The 23388-nt window shown below is 43.3% G+C and overlaps 1 protein-coding gene across 1 annotated transcript in view; it reads right to left on the bottom strand.

Annotated features, from left to right (window-relative positions):
- Positions 1 to 3506: 3506 nt before the first annotated feature.
- LOC106612401 (serine/threonine-protein kinase D2) overlaps positions 3507 to 23388 on the bottom strand; it is a 63519-nt gene continuing 43637 nt past the window's right edge. Inside the window, exons 2-18 of the mRNA XM_014213496.3 lie at positions 22988 to 23126; positions 22165 to 22296; positions 20165 to 20466; positions 19690 to 19873; positions 19477 to 19548; positions 18767 to 18929; positions 18564 to 18675; positions 17271 to 17348; positions 16383 to 16704; positions 15937 to 15989; positions 15676 to 15748; positions 15465 to 15571; positions 13252 to 13413; positions 6193 to 6291; positions 5633 to 5900; positions 5399 to 5484; positions 3507 to 5154 (exon numbers count right to left, since the gene is read on the bottom strand). Coding sequence (XP_014068971.2) covers positions 4933 to 5154; positions 5399 to 5484; positions 5633 to 5900; positions 6193 to 6291; positions 13252 to 13413; positions 15465 to 15571; positions 15676 to 15748; positions 15937 to 15989; positions 16383 to 16704; positions 17271 to 17348; positions 18564 to 18675; positions 18767 to 18929; positions 19477 to 19548; positions 19690 to 19873; positions 20165 to 20466; positions 22165 to 22296; positions 22988 to 23126 — 2574 coding nt within the window. The 3' untranslated portion in view covers positions 3507 to 4932. The remainder of the gene's footprint in view (positions 5155 to 5398; positions 5485 to 5632; positions 5901 to 6192; positions 6292 to 13251; positions 13414 to 15464; positions 15572 to 15675; positions 15749 to 15936; positions 15990 to 16382; positions 16705 to 17270; positions 17349 to 18563; positions 18676 to 18766; positions 18930 to 19476; positions 19549 to 19689; positions 19874 to 20164; positions 20467 to 22164; positions 22297 to 22987; positions 23127 to 23388) is intronic.

Here is a 23388-nt window from a genome sequence, read left to right as displayed (position 1 = left end):
AACCCCCCCCCCCCTTAAAAGATTTAGATGCACTATTGTAAAGTGGTTGTTCCACTGGATATCATAAGGTGAATGCACCATTTTGTAAGTCGCTCTGGATAAGATAAATGTAATGTAATGTAAATGTTGATAAATTGGATTTCCATTGATTATTTTTGTGTGATTTTGTTGTCAGCACATTCAACTATGTAAAGAAAAAAGTATTTAATAAGATTATTTCATTCATTCAGATCTAGGATGTGTTATTTTAGTGTTGCCTTTATTTTTTTGAGCAGTATATATATATATATAAAAAATGTTTAATAGTAAGAAAATGATTTGTGAAAATAAAGTAGGGATTGTCCCATCTTTCAAGAATCACTGAGATATCAGTTTCTCCTCTGGGCTACAATGTATTAATTACGGGCTCTGTTCAATCAGATTCGCTTCAGCTGAAAATTGCATAGCGTTGCTTTGGCGGTGTCAGCAGTGGAACTGCAATAGAGCTGTCAAATGCACAAGTGACTCCTGGCATTACATCTAAAGCAGACATTGCCATTGGCTGCACAGAGTCACATTAACAGAAATCCCATGCAGCCTTGTATACAAGTTCAAACACTGGAATGTGAGCTGTAATCTACACCTCCATGGGAATGATAGAAATCCTCATTATTTAGTTGAATGATTTTTCTATTTGAGCGTAATTATTTCCATATAGCCTACACTTTCTCGTTCTGAACTTCTAATTCGAGTGAGGCAGGTGTGGATTCATGACAGTTATGCAAGAGTAGCTGCTCACCGATTTGAACGCTCCAACACAGTTCCACCTCCTACACAGCCAAAACACCGCTATGCGGATGTCTTTGATCTAAGTCTTCGTCATATTTCTTTAGAATTAATATCTCTAAAACACCAATAGACATACAGTTGGACGTACACACTCAGTTGTTCACTCAGAGTAGAGTAAGACCGTCACTAGTCTTTTTCATACCATTTCTACCCAAATTGTATTTTCCTGCTTGCTAAGTACAGATGACCTTGATACTAACGGTTAAAGAACGCTACATGAGACAGGCGTCAACATAACTACTGTATGATGCAGTGCAGAGTTTTGGCAGACACAGGCAGCAGGAACTAACTGATCTCAGGGCAGTGGCGGTTCTAGACCATTTCAACTGGGGGGGGCCAAGCTGGGGCCAGTTGTACTGTTAGAGGGGCCAGTTACATTAGACGTTATTATTGTCATATCGTTTTCGTCACTGCATTGCAGGCATTAGCAGGCAAAAGACCATGTTCATAGTCATCATCGTTGCCACTGTCTAATAACAGATGTAAAAAAAAGAACGATAGCAAAAATGTGTTATGTAAAAATGATTTCATACTCCACATTTAGGGGGGCCACAAGGAGGTCCAAAATTGTTGTCACAGGGGCACTGCCCCCCCCCCCCCCCCCCCAGAACCACTAGTGTCCCAGGGAGGAGAGCAGAGGTGGGCTTACCGCAAAATGTTCAAATATTTTCCATCTCGCTCCCCATTACCCCTCTCCCTGTCCTCTCGGTCTTTCTCGCTGACTTTCTTTCTCTCTGTCTTTCTTTCTCTCGGTCTCGCTCTCTCTGCCTGGCTCCAGGATGACATACATGAGTGGGCATTTTAAATCCACAACTAGTATTGTGTTAGAGCCCTAATAACACAAGGCAGATTGGTTCCTACTACTGCTCAAATGTACCTGAAATGTAGCCGTGCACATCAACAACCGTCGTTTTAGAGAACACCACATGAAAGAGTTGCGCCCAACTAGGACATGTATGGTGCCGTAGCTGCAGTAGGCCCACACATAATTTGTGCCAACCAACATGCACAGATCAGCTCGACAGGATGAGCACCAGGATGTGCGTGTGATGACTTCCAACTGATCGCCTTGTTTGGCATTGTAGCAAGACGAAAACTGTACTAGTCGAACATGTATACTGTAGGCCTGTTTGTCAGGCAGCTAAAAGTCTAGGCAGAGTCCTAATCATTTAAATACCCCCTTCCATAACTTGACTGCAAAGGGACCATGCTTTCTGGATCACATCACATAATTTATGGGTTTCAGACCTGGGTTAAAATACTATTTAGTGTATTTCAATTACTTTCAGACATTTGGGTATATTTAAAAAAAAATAATGTATTGAAAAGACAGCTAGTTGAATATTGGAATGTATCTGGAAATACACTTGGAAAGTATTTGAAAATACTCAAATACACTCACTCAAATATATCCAATGCATCTAACCCTGGTTTTTAAATATAGTATTTGAAATTAGTTCTTTGAAATAGGCTATTTATATAACATTTTTTAAAATACTTCCAGTAGTAGTTGATACGGGCCATATTATTTGAAAATACTCAAAGACACAGAAAATAAGTATTTAAGTAACAAATACACATGTATTTGAACCCAGGTTTGATGGGTTTGTTGCTGCCACCAATAGGTTCAGTGTATGATGTCCTTTTTACCTGCTGGGTGAGATGGCCACTTATCCTCCAACCATGCTCCCCTCTTGACCTTTCCAACCAGTAAGAGTAACAATTGTCCCTCTGGCAGACCCAGCAGGCTAGTGAAGAGCTCTCACCATTCAGTATGACCCTGTGGCTCAGTTGGTAGAGCATTGCAATTTCAAGAGCTGTGGGTTCAATTCCCCCTGGGGCCACCTATACGAGAATGTATGCATTCATGACTAAGTCACTTTGGATAAAAGTGCCTGCTAAATTACATATGAAATATTATAATTAACAAGTGGTCCTTTCTTTCAGAGCTGGCCACAAGGCTCTCATAATATGCTTGTGTAGAATAATGCAAAACGCTGGCTTTGTGTCCTGACAAGTGGCAAAGGGGTCAAACTCATTTCATGGAGGGACGAGTGTCTGCGGTTTTCTCTCCACCATTGTCCATTATCGAACAACTAAGGTCCCTGATTAGCTAGGAACTCCCCTTATCTGGTTGTTTAGGACTTAATTGGACACAAATTGAAAGAAAATAACAAAAATCTGCAGACACTCGGCCCTCCACGGAATGAGTTTTGCCCCCCCCCCCCCCCATGTCCATCTGAAGCCCCAGTTCTCTCCCATCTGTCCATGTGTAGTATGTCATTTACACTCGTTATGTAGGAGAGCTGATTGACAGGCTGTTAAAAGGCCTTGGAAGCAGGCCACCCAAATGGGGATGATGATGTATTAAATAGGCGTACATTGGCCTGTCAATCATAAGGGGAGTAAACACCTTGTGAGGAAAACATCATCCATGCATGTTGATTATTTATTGACGATCGCTATATATTTAATCGCTCTCAATTTGTCATTCAATCCACATAGTGTATATGTTCCAGTGCGATGGAAATTCCGAGCAGGTAATGTCTGAAGAGCGGTATGCATAATCACCATCATCATTTCCTCCTATACTTCTTCCCTAGTCTTCCACATTTCCCCCTAATCCTCCGTCTCCATGTTCAAGAGACAACGCGCTGAATAAAATGACAGACGAACAATTGTAGGTCAAGGTTTGTACTGATGTTACATATAAATGCTGGGATCTTCCATAGGTTTACATTCTCCAAGCATACATTGATTACACTGCATAAAGATATGGTTATACATGTACGTAATATTCCTTCACGGCAATGCTTTTCCTCTAGACAAATCTACTTCACATGGACATCAACTAGTTGACATGCTAGGTTCATAGTCAGCAATCAATATCGGAGCCCTCCTCCCACACTTTAACCTTGACTCGAGAGATAGGCAGTTTGTCGTCTTTCTACTGTAACTAGAAGAGCAATAGCATTTTCCCCACTGTCCATTGGTGTTTAATGGTGTCCGTGACAAACTATTCCGAAAACGTCCACATTGCCTTCATTGTAACAGTGTATGTCTACAGGTCTAGGACACCCTCGGATCACCAGGACTTGTGAATTAACACTTCCGATGATAAGCGAGTCTTCGGTCTTCACTAATAAGTCATCATCAATAATGACGCTGCACCAACTAGGACAGTATCAGTGGACAGTTTAAAAAGGTGCAATCCTTGATTGCTACATCCACTTCTGGCTTTGTTGTCTTTGTTGTCGTTTGAACGGCAGATTTCCTCTGAGACCATGACAGCCCACTAGCGCTGGTCTGCTGCCTACAGTTAGAAGCCCTTTATCTACCACTTACAGGCACTAAATGACTCCTTTGTCTCCACTAAACTCTTTGAGGTCTGCAGCAAACAGGTCTGACAGTACAGGCAGGGCGCTTCCAGTCATCGCATTCAATGAAAATAAAACGGTTCATAAGGATTTGCTTATGGGTGGATGTAAGTCATGCATAAGTGGATTGATCCGAGTCCTTAAAGTTTTTTGTCTGTCTCTATCCCTGTCTCTCTTCCTCTCCCTCCTATCACAATAAGCAGGGGATCCTTGTGCTTGCCCAGGCTTCTGAGATAGAAAGATGCAAGTTGTGCCTCTGCCAGGAGCTTAGAATGCAATTTGAGTGTTTCACCCAAACTGACCTCTGCCATACTGCAGTTTAGACTGAATGAGCACACTGCAGCAACAATATTCTACACATCCCCTGACCACTGGGTACAGCACAGCATGTCCTTGTGGGATACAGCAGAGCAATCTCTTACACTCAAAGAGTTCAAGGGTGGAAGAGCTAAGCTAGACCGAGGAGAGAGGGGTCAAGGATGGGGTCTGGAGATTGGACAGGCAAGGGCCGGAGTGGGACACCATTAGTAGACAGTTAGGAGCGGGATCATCTCAATAGAAGGCGCTTTTCTACAGCTAAACCTCCCAGCCTCACCCTCCCCACTCTCCGGACCTCCATCCATCCAGCCAGCCCCTTTCTCTCTCTACTCGCTCCCCACACTCCCCTCCTCTTCCCTGGGTCAGTCTGAGTCTCTTGGACCCTCATGGGTCCTGGCTCTCCAGGTTCTCAGAGTATGCTGACCCTCTCGGTGAGCCCCTGCATGTCTGCGTCCTCCCCGGCCTCCTCGTCGGAGCCGAGCGCAGGCAGAGGGGGCACCAGGTGGGCCGGGTAGGGGAGCGTGTGCTCGCGGGCAAACATCTGCCAGCGGCAGTCGTCGCTCTCATGGGTGATGTAGCGCTCACCCAGCTTGGTCTCCAGCTCCCTCAGATCCAACCACGTCTGGTAGTCCTGGAGAGGGAGGGAGGGATGGTTGATGGAGGGAGGGGGGTAAAGGATGGAGGGAGGGAGGGATGGTTGATGGGAGGATAGGGAGGAGGGGAAGAAGAGAAGAGCATGGAAGGAGGAAAGAGGATGAGATAAGAGGTTAGAGAATGGAGAGAAACATGAGAAATAAGTAAGTTAGTTGGCCTTGTGTCTCCACTGTAGGTAATGGACCTTTGTATCGCCACCATGCTTCTGTTGACTAGTGTACCTGTAGATAGGAGTGACTGAGAGACTTGTCCACGCTGTAGCGTTTCCTCATCTTCACCTGGAGCAGGTTATTGATCAGGTCAGTGGCTGAAGAGGAACACAGGCACACAGTTGAGAACAGTGTGTGAACGCCATAACGACCTGCATATTTAGATAGACTTACCCATGTTTGCGTAAGACATGAGACAGTTGCATTTGCCATGCATGAGTGCAAGTGTGTGTGTGTGTGTCTTACCATCAGGTGAGATCTGTTTCCAGGGGTTGGGTGGGTACATGAAGGCAGCGTTGTGGATCTGGTCGTTGATGTCCTCGTCCTCGTTGAAGGGGAAGGTGCCACTGAGGCTGACGTACATGATGACTCCTACAGACCACATGTCCAGGGAGCGGTTATAGCCCTGGTTGAGGAGCACCTCTGGGGCCAGGTAGGCCGGGGTGCCCACCACCGAACGCCTGAACGACTTCTCACCAATGATACGGGCAAAGCCAAAGTCACACAGCTTCACCTGGACGCATACACAGACAGAGACAGAGAGACAGACAGAGAGAGAGAGAAAGTGAGTGAGAGAGAGAGAAAGGAAGAGAGAGAGAGAGAGAAAGTGAGAAAGACAGTGAGTGAGAGAGAGAGAAAGTGAGTGAGAGAAAGAGAGAAAGAAAGTGAGAAAGACAGTGAGTGAGAGAGATGAATTAGTATAATATGCATGAAGGTGCATTACATTGAGTTAAGGGCTGTCTACATTAGCTTGGATGTGTAGAGTCATGGTGTGTGTGATAGTGTGATGACAGGTGTCTCTGTACCTGGGGGAAGGGCTCGGCAGAGGCCAGCAGGACATTCTCAGGTTTCAGGTCACAGTGGACGATGTTCTTAAAGTGCAGGTGCCTCAGGGCTGCCAGAATCTATACCACACACACACACACACACACACACAGGATATGGTTTAGACTCTCTGGGCTGTAACAGGAAACCAAAACACACAGAGTGAGAACACACCCCTAGAAAAACATACGGTTAGGAATGACATATGTGTTATGTAGTGAGTGATGTGTGGGCGTGAGCAACTACAGAACATGATCGGGAACCAACAAAATCTCAAGCAAATTTGATACTTCACTGGTTTGACTGCAGATTTATTTTCACGATGTGAGAAAATATGAGAAACACACACAGTGGTGTGAGAAACTACACAACTGTAGAAAACGCACACACAAACAAGTTTATTAAAATGTGGCATAAAAACAAAAAACCACTATGAAAAACAGTATCATACAGATAAACTTTTTTTTTTTTTTTTTAATATATATATTTCAAATGCATTTCAAATTTGCATCTTTACTAAAATCATATAATGCCTGACAATATTCCAGAAATGCTCTGACATCTAGTCTACAGGGTAGCTAGAGCGGTTACTAATTTGGATTTTTAAATGACTTATTACATATTGATCAGTAGTTAAGTTTCCATCCAACTGGCGACAGATTTTCATGCGAAATATTCGAAAATCTGCATTTTCCTACCAGAGATTTGTTTCCATTAAATAGACTTGTTAAAGACTGTCTGTGATGACATAGTGCACATACAAATACATTTTGGGTTTAAATTCCAGTGTATCAAACAAAAAATGTAAGTAAAAAAAAAACAACAAGTAAAATGGTTTTCTCACAAAAATGTTGCGTTATATAGTGAGTGTGCCCACTCTGGAATTGGCATGTGCTCTCTAGCCAACAGCGCTATCTGCAGAGACCCCGTACATCGAGAATAGCAAACATTAGGAACACCTTCCTAAGCTCGAGCTGCCAAAGTGGCCAAATCAAGTAGATCTTATTCGGGCAATGGGCGCAGCCATCTTTGACTTTACTTATTTGCGTCTTAAAATGAATGGCATTCTGGGATTAGGGAGTTTTCGCTTGTCAAACGTAAACAAACATGGCTGCATCATAAAAAAAGTTAGCCGCTGGTGAAATTGGGGAAGAGTTGTGAAGACCTTTATTTTCCATCAGTACAAAACATTGTTTAGATGCTTTTCAGACAACAATGCTGTTTAGAAGCGTTTGCTGCATCATACATTCTGTTGCTACTGTTCCAATCACATATTTGCGATGGTACGCTGCAGGGACAAATATGTGATTATATGCATCAAAAGGGTTGAGCCTGAAAAACCCAGCAGCGTTGCAGTTCTTGACACAAACCGTTGTGCCTGGAACCTACTACCATTCCCCGTTCAAAGGCACTTAAATATTTTGTCTTGCCCATTCACCCTCTGAATGGCACACATACACAATCCATGTCTCAATTGTCTCAAGGCTTTAAAAAAATCCTTCTTTAACCTGTCTCCTCCCCTTCATCTACACTGATTGAAGTGGATTTAACAAGTGACATCAATAAGGGATCATAGCTTTCACCTGGATTCACCTAGTCAAAGTCTGTCATGGAAAGTGCAAGTGTTCTTAATGTTTTGTATACTCAGTATATAGCCTACATGAGATTCTTTTGGACCAAAAAGCATGATTTTTTTTATTTTATTTTTTTCCAAACGGCTGCCAAGCATCGATTATCTTGTCACCAGAATAAGACAATATGTAACTTTTTGGGTGATCCGAAACCAAATTCACATAGAAATGTGAGATCTGTCATTCTCATTGAAAGCAAGTCTAAGAAGCAAATTAAACATCTCCAATCCAAAATGAAATCGAGAATCGGCTTCCTATTTAGCAACAAAGCATACTTCACTCATGCTGCCAAACATACCCTCGTAAAACTGACCGTCCTACCAATCCTCGACTTCGGCGATGTCATTTACAAAATAGCCTCCAACACTCTACTCAACAAATTGGATGCAGTCTATCACAGTGCCATCCGTTTTGTCACCAAAGCCCCATATACTACCCACCACTGCGACCTGTATGCTCTCGTTGGCTGGCCCTCGCTTCATACTCGTCGCCAAACCCACTGGCTCCAGGTCATCTACAAGTCTCTGTTAGGTAAAGCCCCGCCTTATCTCAGCTCACTGGTCACCATAGCAGCACCCACCCGTAGCATGCACTCCAGCAGGTATAGCTCACTGGTCACCCCCAAAGCCAATTCTTCCTTTGGCCGCCTCTCCTTCCAGTTCTCTGCTGCCAACGACTGGAACGAACTGCAAACATCTCTGAAGCTGGAGACTCATACCTCCCTCACTAGCTTTAAGCACCAGCTGTCAGAGCAGCTCACAGATCACTGCACCTGTACATAGCTCATCTGTAAATAGCCCATCCAACAATCTACCTCATCCCCATACTGTATTTATTTATTTATCTTGCTCCTTTGCACCCCAGTATCTCAACTTGCACATTCATCTTCTGCACATCCTAACATTCCAGTGTTTAATTGCTATATTGTAATTACTTTGCCACCATGGCCTATTTATTGCCTTACCTCTCTTATCCTACCTCATTTGCACATGCTGTATATAGGTTTTCCTACTGTATTATTGATTGTATGTTTGTTTACTCCATGTGTAACTCTGTGTTGTTGTACGTGTCGAACTGCTTTGCTTTATCTTGGCCAGGTCACAGTTGTAAATGAGAACTTGTTCTCAACTAGCCTACCTGGTTAAATAAAGGTGAAATTTAAAAAAAAGATCTGTTCTATGTGTGCTATTTCTATGCTTCCTGTTCTTAAGTTTAGTTTTTTTATATCTTTTACTTCCAGTTTTGTACACCAGCTTCAAACCGCTGAAAAGTCAATATTTTGCGTTATGGAAAATATATTTCACAGCGGTTTAGATGGTACAATGATTCTCTACACTATACTACTTGTTTTGTCACATAAACTGAAATTAGGAAAACTATTAGAATCATAGCAACCAGGAAATGGAGGAGCGATTTCTGCATAGTGCACCTTGAACATGTGCTCTTTATGACACAATGCCTACAGTAAGTACTTATTTTATTAATCAATTAAATAATAGATCTCGGGGACTTTTTTTCTTATAGTTTGGCAGTTTATGTTTTGTTTACCGATTCAAACAAAACCTATACATCGTACAACCAGTGGCGACCCGTCATTCAGCGCATGTGGGGCAGAGCCACCTGTTTAGCAAAAAAACGAACAAAAAAAAACAACAAATATATACAGATTCAAGAAAAACTATGTGAACCCTTTGGAATTACCTGGATTTCTGCATAAATTGGTCATCAAATTTGATCTGATCTTCATCTAAGTCCCAACAATAGACAAACAGTGTGCTTAAACTAATAACACACAAATTGTTGTATTTTTCTTGTCTATATTGAATACATCATTTAAATATTCACAGTGTAGGTTGGAAAAAGTATGTGAACCAAAAAAAGCTAATTGGAGTCAGGAGTCAACTAACCTGGAGTCGAATCAATGAGAAGAGGTTGGTTAGAGCTGCCTTGCCCTATAAAAAAACACTCACAAAATTTGACTTTGCTATTCACAAGAAGCATTGTGTTGATGTGAACCATGCCTCAAACAAAATAGATCTCAGAAGACCTAAGATTAAGAATTGTTGACTTGCATAAAGCTGGAAAAGTATCTCTAAAAGCCTTGATGTTCATCAGTCCACGGTAAGACAAATTGCCTACAAATTGAGTAAGTTCAGCACAGTTGCTACTCTCCCTAGGAGTGGCCATCCTGCAAAAATGATTGCAAGAGCACAGCGCAGAATCCTAGTGTCAGCTAAAGACTTACAGAAATCTCTAGAACATGCAAACATCTCCGTTGACGAGTCTACGATACGTAAAACACTTAACAAGAATGGTGTTCATGGGAGGACACCACGGAATAAGCCACTGCTGTCCAAAAAAACCATTGCTGCATGTCTGAAGTTTGCAAAAGTGCACCTGGATGTTCCACAGCGCTACTGGCAAAATATTCTGTGGACAAATGAAACTACAGTTGAGTTGTTTGGAAGGAACACACAACACTATGTGTGGAGAAAAAAGCATAGCACACCAACATCAAAACCTCATCACAACTGTAAAGTATGGTGGAGGGAGCATCATGGTTTGGGGCTGCTTTGCTGCCCCAGGGCCTGGACAGCTTGCTATCATTGACGGAAAAATGAATTCCCAAGTTTATTTTGGAGGAGAATGTTAGGCTATCTGTCCGCCAATTGAAGTTCAACAGAAGTTGGGTGATGCAACAGGACAACGACCCAAAACACAGAAGTAAATCAACAAGACTGGCTTCAACAGAAGAAAATACGCCTTCTGGAGTGGCCCAGTCAGAGTCCTGACCTCAACCCGATTGAGATGCTGTGGCATGACCTCAAGAGAGCAGTTCACACTAGACATCCCAAGAATATTGCTGAACTGAAACCGTTTTGTAAAGAGGATTGGTCCAAAGTTCACTTTAATAATGCTTACATATCTGGCATTACTCATCTCATATGTATATACTGTATTCTATACTATTCTACGGTATCTCATTCACTCAATAATGTTTACATGTCTGGCATTACTCATCTCATGTATATAGTGTATTCTATACTATTCTACAGTATCTCATTCACTTAATAATGCTTACATATCTGGCATTACTCATCTTATATGTATAGACTGTTTTTCTATACCATTCTACTGTATATTAGTCCATTCCGCTCGTCCATATGTATAGACTTTTTCTATACCATTCTACTGTATATTAGTCCATTCCGCTCGTCCATATGTATAGACTTTTTCTATACCATTCTACTGTATATTAGTCCATTCCGCTCGTCCATATGTATATAGTCTTAATTCATTCCTACTTAGATGTGTGTATTGGGTACATGTTGTGTAATTTGTTAGATATTACTTGTTAGATGCTACTGCACTGTCGGAGCTAGAAACACAAGCATTTCGCTACACTCGCATTAACATCTGCTAATCACCTGTATGTGACCAATAACATTTGATTTGAAATTCCTCCTGACCGTTGTGCAGGTCTGATCCGCAACTACAGAAAACGTTTGGTTGAGGTGATTTCTGCCAAAGAAGGGTCAACCAGTTATTCAATCCAAGGGTTCACATACTTTTTCCAGCCTGCACTGTGAATGTTTACACTGTGTGTTCAATAAAGACATGAAAATGTATAATTGTTTGTGTGTTATTAGTTTAAGCAGACTGTGTTTGTCTATTGGTGTGACTTAGATGAAGATCAGATAACATTTTATGACCAATTTATGCAGAAATCCAGGAAACTCTTAAGGGTTCACATACTTTTTCTTCCCACTGTGTATATATACACACTACCGTTCAAAAGTTTGGGGTCACTTAGAAATGTCCTTGTTTTTGAAAGAGTTTTTTTTTGGGGGGGGGGGTCCATTAAAATAACATAAAATTGATCAGAAATACATTGTTAATGTTGTATATGACTATTGTAGCTGGAAACGGCAGATTTTTGGTGGAATATCTACATAGGTGTACAGAGGCCCATTATCAGCAACCATCACTCCTGTGTTTCTATGGCACGTTGTGTTAGCTAATCCAAGTGTATCATTTTAAAAGGCTAATTGATCATTAAAAAAACATTTTGCAATTATGCTAGCACAGCTGAAAACTGTTGTGCTGATTAAAGAAGCAATACAACTGACCTTCTTTAGACTAGTTGTGTATCTGGAGCATCAGCATTTGTGGGTTCGATTACAGGCTCAAAATGGCCAGATACAAAGTACTTTCTTCTGAAACTCATCAGTCTGTTCTTGTTCTGAGAAATGAAGGCTATTTCATGCAAGAAAATGACAAGAAACTGAAGATCTGGTACAACGCTGTGTACTGCTCCCTTCACAGAACAGCCCAAACTGGCTCTAACCAGAATAGAAAGAGGAGTGGGAGGCCCCGGTGCACAACTGAGCAAGAGGACGAGTACATTAGAGTGTCTAGTTTAAGAAACAGACGACTCACAAGTCCTCAACTGGCAGCTTCATTAAATAGTACCCACAAAACACCAGTCTCAACGTCAGCAGTGAAGAGGCGACTCTGGGATGCTGGCCTTCTAGGCAGAGTTGCAAAAAAAAAGCCACATCTCAGACTGGCCAATAAAAAGAAAATATTAAGATGAGCAAAAGAACACAGACACTGGACACAATAAGTGGTTTGGAAGGAATTAATGGCTAGTGCAAGTGTTGCATAGCAATCACTATTTTGCTTCTCCTGCCTGATATTTGGTGGAGAGGGTAGGTGGTCCAAGTCTGGGTTTAAGGATTTAAAACATCTGTCTGAAAGTGTCTTTTTTCCAAGCTTAAAAGGATAAACATTCACACGCAACAGAAAAGGTTGAATAAATACATTGGCCATGCTGTCAATCCAGTATGACTTCTGCCGTGTTCAAAACAACTGGAAACTCGGAACTGGGAAATCTCAGACTTCAGTGCGTTCAACACGGGGAAAAAAAACTAGTTTGGACTGGCAAAATACATTATGAACGGTCAGCCAACGCGGAATTCCAAGTCGGGAACTCTTGCCACTTTCTAGAGCTCCGACCTGAAGATCATTGGTTAATTTCTAGCTTGTTAGCTAGGTAGCTAACGTTAAGTTAGATAACGTTATATCTTCCTAGAAGTCACAGAGGGACATGTCAAAATGCTGAATTTTGGCTTTATTTATATTGAAATCTCCATGTGCTCTATATTAAAGGACACTTCATTTCATATAACAGAAGATAAAAAAATGCAATATTGGTGCATAATTGCTACTTAACTTATCAAAGGGACTCAAAAGGCACCCATTTCGTGGAACATTACAATTGGACAAATAATGTATTTGTCCAATTGAACATATTTCACATGTATCCTAAAACATTTATAAAAAAATATATATTTGAAATGTATTTTTTTCCCCCGTATGTGAGTAGACAAACTCACAAACACTCACCTGTGTGATGAGGAACTTGGTGAGCCTCTCTGGGAGCCTTCCTTTCTCACTGGACAGGATCATCTCCAACATGTCTCCATGGAGCTTCTCCATCACCACAAACACCTTCTCTGGAGTCTCAAACATACACTCCAGATTCACTATGCCCAAGTGACGTAGACTCTGGGAGATGGAGAGAGGGGAGGGTTGAGGGAGAGAGGGAAAGCATGGGGGGGGGGTGGGAAAAGGGGCACGAGACAGTGAGAGAGAGAGAGAAAAGAAGAGAGAAAGAGGGCAGAAAAAGAGTTTGGAAATGGCAGCCAGGGAGGGAAAGAAACAGAGAGAGGTAGAGTGGAGGGGATGGAAGATTGAGAGAGAGAATTAGACTGAGTATCAGTTAGAGTATAGAGCGATGGCAGTGTTTATTTGTCACTTGACCTTTATCTAACTACACCCCATAGAGATGATAATTCTGCTGCAAAACCTGCCAATGTAATTGAACACAGTTGGCATGACAACCCTGCGATAAAAAAAATTGACCCTTGTGGCCTGTAGAAAGGTAGGATCTTAATTGGATAATTTTTTTGTTGCCGAGAATTTTCCTGCACAGCAGGTTTAAAAAGGCTTCTCAAGTTTGTAATTTCCACTTTAAAACTTTCAGACTTGATTTGTCCTAACGAAAAATGCCTCAACCCCTGAATTATAATCCACATTATAATCCACATAATAATTCACATTTTCTGTTGCTGCAGGATTATTTTCCTGCTGTAGCAAACTGGCTCAAATTAAGATCCTACATCTGTAGGTGGGAGCCTATCAGTCTGCGTCCCAAATGACACCTTATTACCTACATATTGCATTACTTTTGACCAGGGTAGTGCAATATGTAGGAAATACGGTGCCATTTGGGACGCATTCTTTGTGTGGCAGCAGTAAGCCACCAGCCACACATACACTATATATACAAAAGTATGTGAACACCCCTTCAAATTTGTGGACTCGGCTCTTTCAGCCACACCCGTTGCTGACAGGTGTATAAAATCGAGCACACAGCCATGCAATCTCCATAAACAAACATTGACAGTAGAATGGCTCGTATCGAAAGGCTCAGTGACATTCAACGTGGCCCCGTCACAGGATGCCACCTTTCCAACAAGTCAAATTCGTCAAATTTCCCCGGTCAACTGTAAGTGGTTTTATTGTGAAGAGGAAATGTCTTGGAGCAACAACAACTCAGCCGCGAAGTGGTAGGCCACACACGCTCACAGAACGGGGCCGCCGAGTGCTAAAGTGCGTAGCACATACAAATCGTCTGTCCTCGGTTGCAACACTCACTATCAAGTTCCAAACTTCCTCTGGAAGCAACGTCAGCACAAGAACTGTTCGTTGGGAGCTTCATGAAATGGGTTTTCATGGCCGAGCAGCCGCACACAAACCTAAGATCCCCATTTGCAATGCCAAGCGTCGGCTGGAGTGGTGTAAAGCTCGCCGCCATTGGACATTGGAGCAGTGGAAACGCGGACTCTGGACTGATGAATTCAGCTTCACCATCTGGCCGTCCGACGGACGAATCTGGGTTTGGTGGATGACCTACCTGTCCCAATGCATAGTGCCAACTGTAGAGTTTGGTGGAGGAGGAATAATGGTCTGGGGTTGTTTTTCATGGTTCATGCTAGGCCTCTTAGTTCTAGTGAGGAGAAATCTTAATGCTACAGCACACAATGACATTCTAGACGATTCTGTGCTTCCAACTTTGTGCCAACAGTTTGGGGAAGGCCCTTTCCTGTTTCAGTATGACAATGCCCCCCGTACACAAAGTGAGGTCCATACAGAAATGGTTTGACAAGATCGGTGTGGAAGAACTTGACTGGCCTGAACAGAGCCCTGACCTGAACCCCATCGGACATCTTTGGGATGAATTGAAACGCAGACTGCAAGCCAGGCCAAATCTCCCAACATCAGTGCCCGACCTTACTAATGCTCTTGTGGCTGAATGGAAGCAAGTCCCCGCAGCAATGTTCCAACATCTAGTGGAAAGCCTTCCCAGAAGAGTGGAGGCTGTTATAGCAGCAAAAGGGGGGGGACCAACTTCATATTAATGCCCATGATTTTGGAATGAGAAGTTCAACGACCACGTGTCCACACATACTTTTGGCCATGTAGTGTAGCTGATGAACTAGACTAGAAGTGGGAGACCTGTTGAAAATGTGTATATGTCTCCCCCTGGTGGTCACCTGCAGTATGGCCACCTCATTCCTCAGCTGGCTCTCCTGCTTGGTGGGGAAGCGCAGCTTGTCAATCACCTTTACCGCCACATCACGCCCCGACTTCCTGTGCTTCCCTGATGGGGGGGGGGGGGGGGGGGAAGAGAGTAAATTACAGGAGTCTGATTAACTGAGATTCAACGACTCAATACGGCGAGTGTAGAAGACTGGAGACACTGACCTCCATACACCACTCCAAACTGGCCAGAACCAAGGATTTCATCTGCAAATATCTGGTACACCATGCCAATGTCCTGGAGGAGAAATTGACGAAGGCAACAGCAACATAATTATCACCGTTATCGTGCATTTCACCATCATTATCATCATCATCCCCACCATCATCATCATCACTATCATCACCACAAAGTCCTTGGTAATGATTGTGAATGTGTATAATGTACGATAATCTATTACGACCGTGTGTCAAGAGACTGCTCACCACGTTCTCCTGGATCACACTGTTGGACACTGAGATGCTGACTGAAGCCTGTCCTGCGGATCAAAGTAAAAAAAAAAAAAAACGCTAACCATCCACACTAACATATACAGGACTCCCATCTGACCTTACGTGGGGTCACTACAGAGATAGAGTGTGTGTGTGTGGTAGGAGGTCTGAAAACAAGCTTCTGTTGCTCGACCTTTGGACTGCATACCACTCATAAGCCTTTCACTGTACCTCTCCCACAACACCAGCCCCCTTTCCCCAGATCACAAACAGCAGGGCTGTAAATCCAGACTAAGAGCTAAACTGATATCAGATCCAGACCCCATTATTCTGTTCTTTAGATGGCTAACTTGGTTGGAACGTTAGAACTAAGACACTTGGGAATGAAAGTTTCGCTAAAAACAGCCATATTATTATTGTGATGTTATATTATATCTTACTGTGAGGAGTGTGTCCCTCTATCGGTGGTGCATCCTGGAAGATAACTGGCATGAGGGCCTGGCGAATGGCGCCCTCCCACGCCTTGGCCACCTCCCGCCCCACACCGCTATTGGGAACCACGTTGCTGGGGGAGGGGGGTGTGGGGGGGAAGGCCTGGGCGGTGGTGGGGGGCAGGGCGGGGACGGCGACGTTGGGGTCCTCCCCTACAAAGTAGCGCATGGCTCCCATGACAAGCTCGAAGCAGTGGGGGCTGGTGCCTGGAGGAACCAGGGTGAAGTCCCCTGAGGGGCGCACCTCCAGAATCTCAGACAGAGGAATCTCCTACAGGACATGGGGATGTACGCAATCAAGTGAACACAAACACAATCAAGACATTTTTATTTTTATTTTATTTAATTCTAGAATTTTTCTTTCACTTTGAAAATGTGGAGTAGGTTGTGTAGATAAATAGGAAAAAATCCAATTGAATCCCTTTTTAGATTCAATTTTAAGGCATCAAAATGTGAAAACTCTTCAAGGGGTGTGTAGATTTTCACTAGGGAATGAATCAAATCAAATTGTATTTGTCACACGCACCGAATACAACAGGTGTTACCGTGAAATGCTTACTTACAAGCCCTTAACCAACAATGCAGTTAAGAAAATAGAGTTAAGGAAATATTTACTAAATAATAATAATGTCATAAACCTGCATCTACATCTGTATCGCTTGCTCTTTGGGGTTTTAAGTTGGGTATCTACTGTATATAAGCACTTTGTGACCACTACTGGTGTAAAAAGGGCTCTATAAATTAAAGTTGATTGATTGACTGAGACCCGACTCATATAGTACCTGTGAAGTTTATTGTGTGGCTAATCTAGTTGAGTGGTGCTGGAGAATACAGTACCTTGTAGTACTTGTTGGTGGTGTTGTTCTGGAACAAGATGATGCACTTGCAATCCAGACGCCAGTAGTGCCGCTTTCTCTGTGGGGGTGCCGGAGGAGTAGGAGGGGACAGGAGGTAAAGGGTTCAAGGGGTCAACCAAGGTTCACTGAGGGGGTCAAAGGTGAAGCTGTGGTCCAGGAAGAGTGGTCAAGGAGAGGGATGGCAAGTTGAGAGGTGGAGGAGAGGAAAAAGCAAAGGGAGTGGTAGGAAGAGAGAAGGAGAAGAGAGACCACAGCAGTGTCAGAAAAGCAGGACAGGTTAGCTTTGAGAAGGCGGAAAGTGTCTCAGGTCTGAGTTCAGGTAAACAGCAACACTTTCAAAGAGGAAGGAGAGAGAGAGAGAAAGAGGCTGTGGATGTGAATTCCACACACGTTGAGTGCTTTAGTGCAGCAGGGAGCAGGTATATACCATCTATCACACTCAGGCGGAGATACACAAACACACTTTCACACAGATGAAAAGGAAGAGCATTAACGGCGACGGAGGTAAAAGTTATAGAGGTAAGATAAACTCCAACAGAAAACACTGCGAAGAAGAGATGGAGGATAGGAGAGGCAGAGGGAACGATAAGCAGAGTGGGTCAACGTCATGGAGAACAAACACGGAGAAGAAAACGTCTCGGAAAGTTTTAGAAAAGAAGTAGAAAGTAAGAGAGGTAACTACTTTAAAGGATACCTAATAAACCATTTCTAAGGTACTGTGTGTTCACTGTTTACTACATGTACTAATACCCGACATCTATGACCCACGTACTAATTATTAGTTCAGTCTTTTTACAGTCCCTAATCTAAAGTGAGTGCTATTTACAGTTTATAAATATGTTAAAAAAAAATTGGGGTGACCAGTGTAATTTCTCACAACTCCGCGATTTACGGTGGAGTGGAGCTCCGACGTCACATAAAATTACACTAGTCGCCGCTCAACTCCAGTGTAAATCGTGGAGTTGACTTTAAATCGGCTAGCCATTGGTAGACATTCCAGCAGTACCTGGTAAAAGAATAAGCACGCAAAAAAGTGACGCTTAAGGAAATAGAAATGTGTGAATAACTAGCTTACTAACATTTACACACGTGGGCGTAATGATTAATCAACGGCGAACACACAATTTATAAATGCATTAGAAAATGTTAATTAGGTACCCTTAAAATAGAGTAGAATAGTTTTAGAAAAGAAGTAGAAAAAATCTGGAATCTGGTGTGGTAGAGAAAATGTTTCACATTGTCAGTCAGTACATCAGTGAGTCAATAGTATTACCAGTGTGTCCTTGTTGCTGTAGTGCACCATCCAGCCCTCTTTGATGGATGTGCTGGAGCGACGGGTGGTCTGCCTCATGGACTGAACAACCCTCATCAACGGGATGTTAGCACTGTGGAACAGAGGGACAGGGTTAGGTGTAGGTGTGTGTGTGCGCGTACGTGCGTGTGTTATTGTGCGTGTGCGAACGCGCATGTGTGTACCTCTGGTCTCCACTGACCCCGTCCGGGCTGCTCTCAGGGGAGAAAGAACCAGGGATGCTGCAGGCCTCGTCTGAATCGTCCATCAGAGAAGACTTGTCTGAGTCGGCATACTCACTACTGTAGTCCATAGGCACCTCGTGGTCCACACTGGGACTCAACATGTCTGGAGGAGAGAGGAGGACAGAGCCAGCCACACATGACTACAAAGAGATGTAGAAAATAGACAGAGAAAATAGCGTCCATTACAAAGCCCATTATACCAGTATGTGAGTAGGCAGTACTTACAACTTCTGTTGTCTGAGAAAAAAAAAAAAGGTGAGAAGTACTATATAATATTAGGACTCTATATATATGTACTAATATTGCATATAATATTGGCTGGTATGGATGTGGGTACGCAGACCCACAAGCCACTGCGGCCCCTCATGACGAATTTTGTTTTTTGTGGCCCCAACCAAATTACCCATCCCTGCTGTAGACAATGTAATTTGTTTTTTTGTGCGCCGCCCTATGGGACTCCCAATCACAGCCGGAAGAGGTACAGCCTGGATTTGAACCAGGGACTGTAGTGACGCCTCTTGCACTGAGATGCAGTGCCTTAGACCGCTGGGCCACTAAAGTGTGGCTGAACAAATCATGGACACACTTCTAACAACATGACACAACGTGACACAACATGACACAACAAAGATGTGTTTTGTCTTCTTTACCTCCTATGGTCTCCCCCAGACAGTCGTTGGGAACCTTGTAAGCACAGCGCTTGTGGCAGTTGAACTTGCAGTCTACGACACAACACAAACAATCAACGTTGTTAGACAGTATCTTCCAATATGCACTCCAAATAAGTTATCCCCCTCTTGATAAACCCCTGGGGCCCCCACACTAACCTTTGACCCCACACTAACCTTTGTCTCCATACTAACCTTTGCATTGCAGCCCTTGTCTGAAGAGGCCCCGGAGCAGCCTCTTGCAGTACTGGCACACGGTGGGGCGCGTGTAGGAGTGCACGGCGAACGTGTGTGGCACCTTCACTTTGCTCATCAGGATCTTGTCCAGGTGCACTGGCCGGCCCGTGTAGAACCGCCGCGCCTCGCTGGGGGTTCGCGGCTGGGGACGGGAGGAGACGGAGAAACTCAAATGATAACGCTCTATCCATGGTATTTCCACGTAGGTAAATCAGTGTTGGCTTTCCAGAACTAATCACACAGAGCCGAGGTTAGGGCTCAATCCCACTTCAACTCAGTCAATTCAAGGGGAAGTAAACTGACCCCACTCCAATTCTCCTGAAAAGCAACGAGTCAATTTACTTCCTGAATTGAAATGGAAGTGACCTCAACTCTGCACAGAGCAGTGTCCTAACAGTGACAGACACTAAGCGGAGTTGAGTGGATGAAGTACCATCTGAGTGTTAGCGCGGGCCATGGGTCTAGTGATGGAGGGGCTGGTGGACAGGCCCAGGGATGCTGACGCGGTACAGGTGGAATTCGGGAGCGTCTGGGTGGTGTGCGGGCGGATCAGGCTGGCATCCTCCATGCAGGTGCTGACTGAGCTGGAGCCCACGCTGCTCAGGGACTCGCTGGTGGACAGACGCAGCGACTGGCTACTGTTCAGAGACGTGGTGGACAGGCGCCGCTTGCGCGCGCCGCTGCAGTTGTTGGGGATGCTGAAGGCACAGCGCTTGTGATAGTTCAATCCACAGCCTGCAGGGGAGGGGCAGATAGAAAGAGAGAGAGCGGAGGAGAGAATTTTGGTATTTTATTAGGATCATATACATCAACACATACACACAAACTATCTAAGACAAATAGTGGAGAGGCGTTGTGCCGTGAGGTGTTGCTTTATCTGTTTTTTGAAACCAGGTTTGCTGTTCATTTGAGCAATATGAGATGGAACGGAGTTCCATGCAATAATGGCTCTATATAATACTGTACACTTTCTTGAATTTGTTCTGGATTTGGTGACTGAAAAGGCCTCTGGTGACTTATCTGGGGGGTAAGTGTGTGTATGTCAGAGCTGTGTGTTTGGTATTTCCAACACATGAATGTTTCTTATAAAAAGAAGAAATGATGCAGTCAGTCTCTCCTCAACTCTTAGCCAAGAGAGACTGGCATGCATAGTATTTATATAAGCCCTCTGATTACAATGAAGTGCAAGACGTGCCGCTTTGTTCTGGGCCAGCTGCAGCTTAACTAGGTCTTTCCTCGCAGCACTCGACCACATGACTGGACAATAATCAAGATAAGACAAAACTAGAGCCTGCAGAACTTGGTTTTTGGAGTGTGGTGTCAAAAAATCAGAGCATCTGTTACAGACAGACCTCTCCCCATCTTTACAACCATTGAATCTATACGTTTTGACCATGACTGTTTACAATTTAAGGTAACGCCAAGTAATTTAGTCTCCTCAACTTGTTCAACAGCCACATCATTCATTACCAGATTCAGGTGAGGTCTAGAACCGAGGGAATTATTTGTACCAAATACAATGCTCTTAGTTTTAGAAATGTTCAGGACTAGTTTATTACTGGCCACCCATTCCAAAACAGACTGCAACTCTTTGTTAAGGGTTTCAGTGACTTCATTAGCTGTGGTTGTTGATGTGTATATGGTTGAATCATCAGCATACATGGAAACACATGCTTTGTTTAATGCCAGTAGCAGGTCATTGGTAAACATTTTTAAAAAGAGTAGAGGGCCTAGAGAGCTGCCTTGTGGTACACTACACTTCACATGTTTGACATTAGAGAAACTTCCATAAAAAAAAACCTTTGAGCTCTATTAGATAGATGGCTCTGAATCCACGATATGGAAGAGGTTGAAAAGCCATAACACATACGTATTTTGAACAACAGGTTATGGTCAATAATATCGAAGGCTGCACTGAAATCTAACAGTACAGCTCCCACAATCTTCTTATTATCAATTTCTTTAAATAAATCATCAGTAATTTGTATCAGTGCAGTACATGTTAAGTTCCCTTCTCTATAAGCATGCAGAAAGTCTGTTGTTAATTTGTTTACAGAGAAATAGCATTGTATTTGCACAAACACCATTTTTTAAACAGTTTGCTAAGAGCTGGCATCAAGAGAAAAGAGAGAGAGAGACAGGGAGAGAAAGAGAGACAGGCAGAGAGAGAAAGGAAGGAGGGAGAGGAGGTGGGAAGTTGAGGGGGAAATTACTTTGCTGATGGCTACTTTATTGAGGAAAATGTACTTACTATCACTGTGGTTGTCCCACCTAGCTATCATAAGACGAATGCACTAACTGTAAGTCGCTCTGGATAAGAGCGTCTGCTAAATGACTAAAACGCCAATGTAAATCACCACAAACCCATGCTCTTCTTTAGACAAAATGTAAAATCGGGCAGGCAGAACAGCCCCCCCCCCCCTCCCCTCATACCGTCACATTTGAGGCCCTGTCTGACCAATCCAAACAGCATCTCTCCACAGTGGTCACAGAAGGCCGGGGCACGGTACGAGTGGACATTCAGGGCATGAGGCCGAATCTGGAAGTCCTCAAAGGTGGCCGCAGCTGCAGACAGACAACACACAGAGGAACACAACAGTCAGTCTGGGTATCAACCTGTCAATCACTTTAGCAATGATATGTTTGTGAATATGCTCTATACTCCAGCATTTTGGAGTTGAGATCAAATGTTTCATATGAGGCAATAGTACAGAACGTCATTTTTTACTTTAGTGTATTTTCATACACGTTTGTTTTTCTGGTTAGAAATGAGAGTGCTGTTGTATCTAGTCTTCAATTTGCATAAGTCATCCGTTTTTGGACAAACTCACTTATAGTGTAGTCAAACATTTCAAAAGTAAAAGTTTTGTATTTTGGTCCAATAATCCCTGCACACTATAAACTTATTGGATGGATTTGCTGTTTGTTTTGGTTGTGCTTCGGATCACGCTTAGCCCAAATCCAAAATTCTGGAATATAGAGCCGAATTTAAAATGGTAGCTTCACCATCCAAATACATATGGTGTTGAGTGCATGGTGTTATGCACATTTCCTCTGTTTCTACTTTGTGCTCATTAAAAGAAGGATGCGAGGGAAAGGAACAGAGACGGTTAGGAGGAATAAGAGGATGAGAAGATCAGAGAGAAAAAGAGGAGGGGAGCAGGAAGACGAGGATGGGTGGATGAAAGGATGAGTAAGGGAGAAGAGGACGGGCGGATGAAAAGAGAGCAGAAGTGGATGAGAGACTGCTACCCACCAGAGAGAACCACCTCCACCAGGTCTCCCTCCTGGATGTCCTGGGTAGCCTTGACCAGCTGCAGGATGTTGTTGGTGCCTGTGTCATGTTTAAATAGCAGGATCTTGTCATAGATGCCATAGAAGCCACACTCTGGGAACTACAACAGAGAGAGACAGAGTGAGAGAGACAGAGAGAGAGAAAATAGGTTAATACCTAATTCATACATTTTCTATAATTTCATCATCTCTAAAATCAATGTAATCTCGGATACAGTGCTGTACCGTCATAATGCATGTGAGGGGTGGAAGAGACATATGACTTGTAGCCTACGGGAATGCTATATGGTGTCACACCAAAGTTGGTGAGATTTTAAATAAATGCTGACAAAACACAGAGGCAAGTTTTTTTTTTTTGCATAG

Source organism: Salmo salar, chromosome 09, assembly GCF_965601325.2.
Source record: "Salmo salar chromosome 09, fSalSal1, whole genome shotgun sequence".
Classification (NCBI taxonomy): Eukaryota; Metazoa; Chordata; class Actinopteri; order Salmoniformes; family Salmonidae; genus Salmo; species Salmo salar.
The sequence above is the reverse complement of the archived record's forward strand: the minus strand, read 5'-3'. Positions and strand labels throughout refer to the sequence as shown.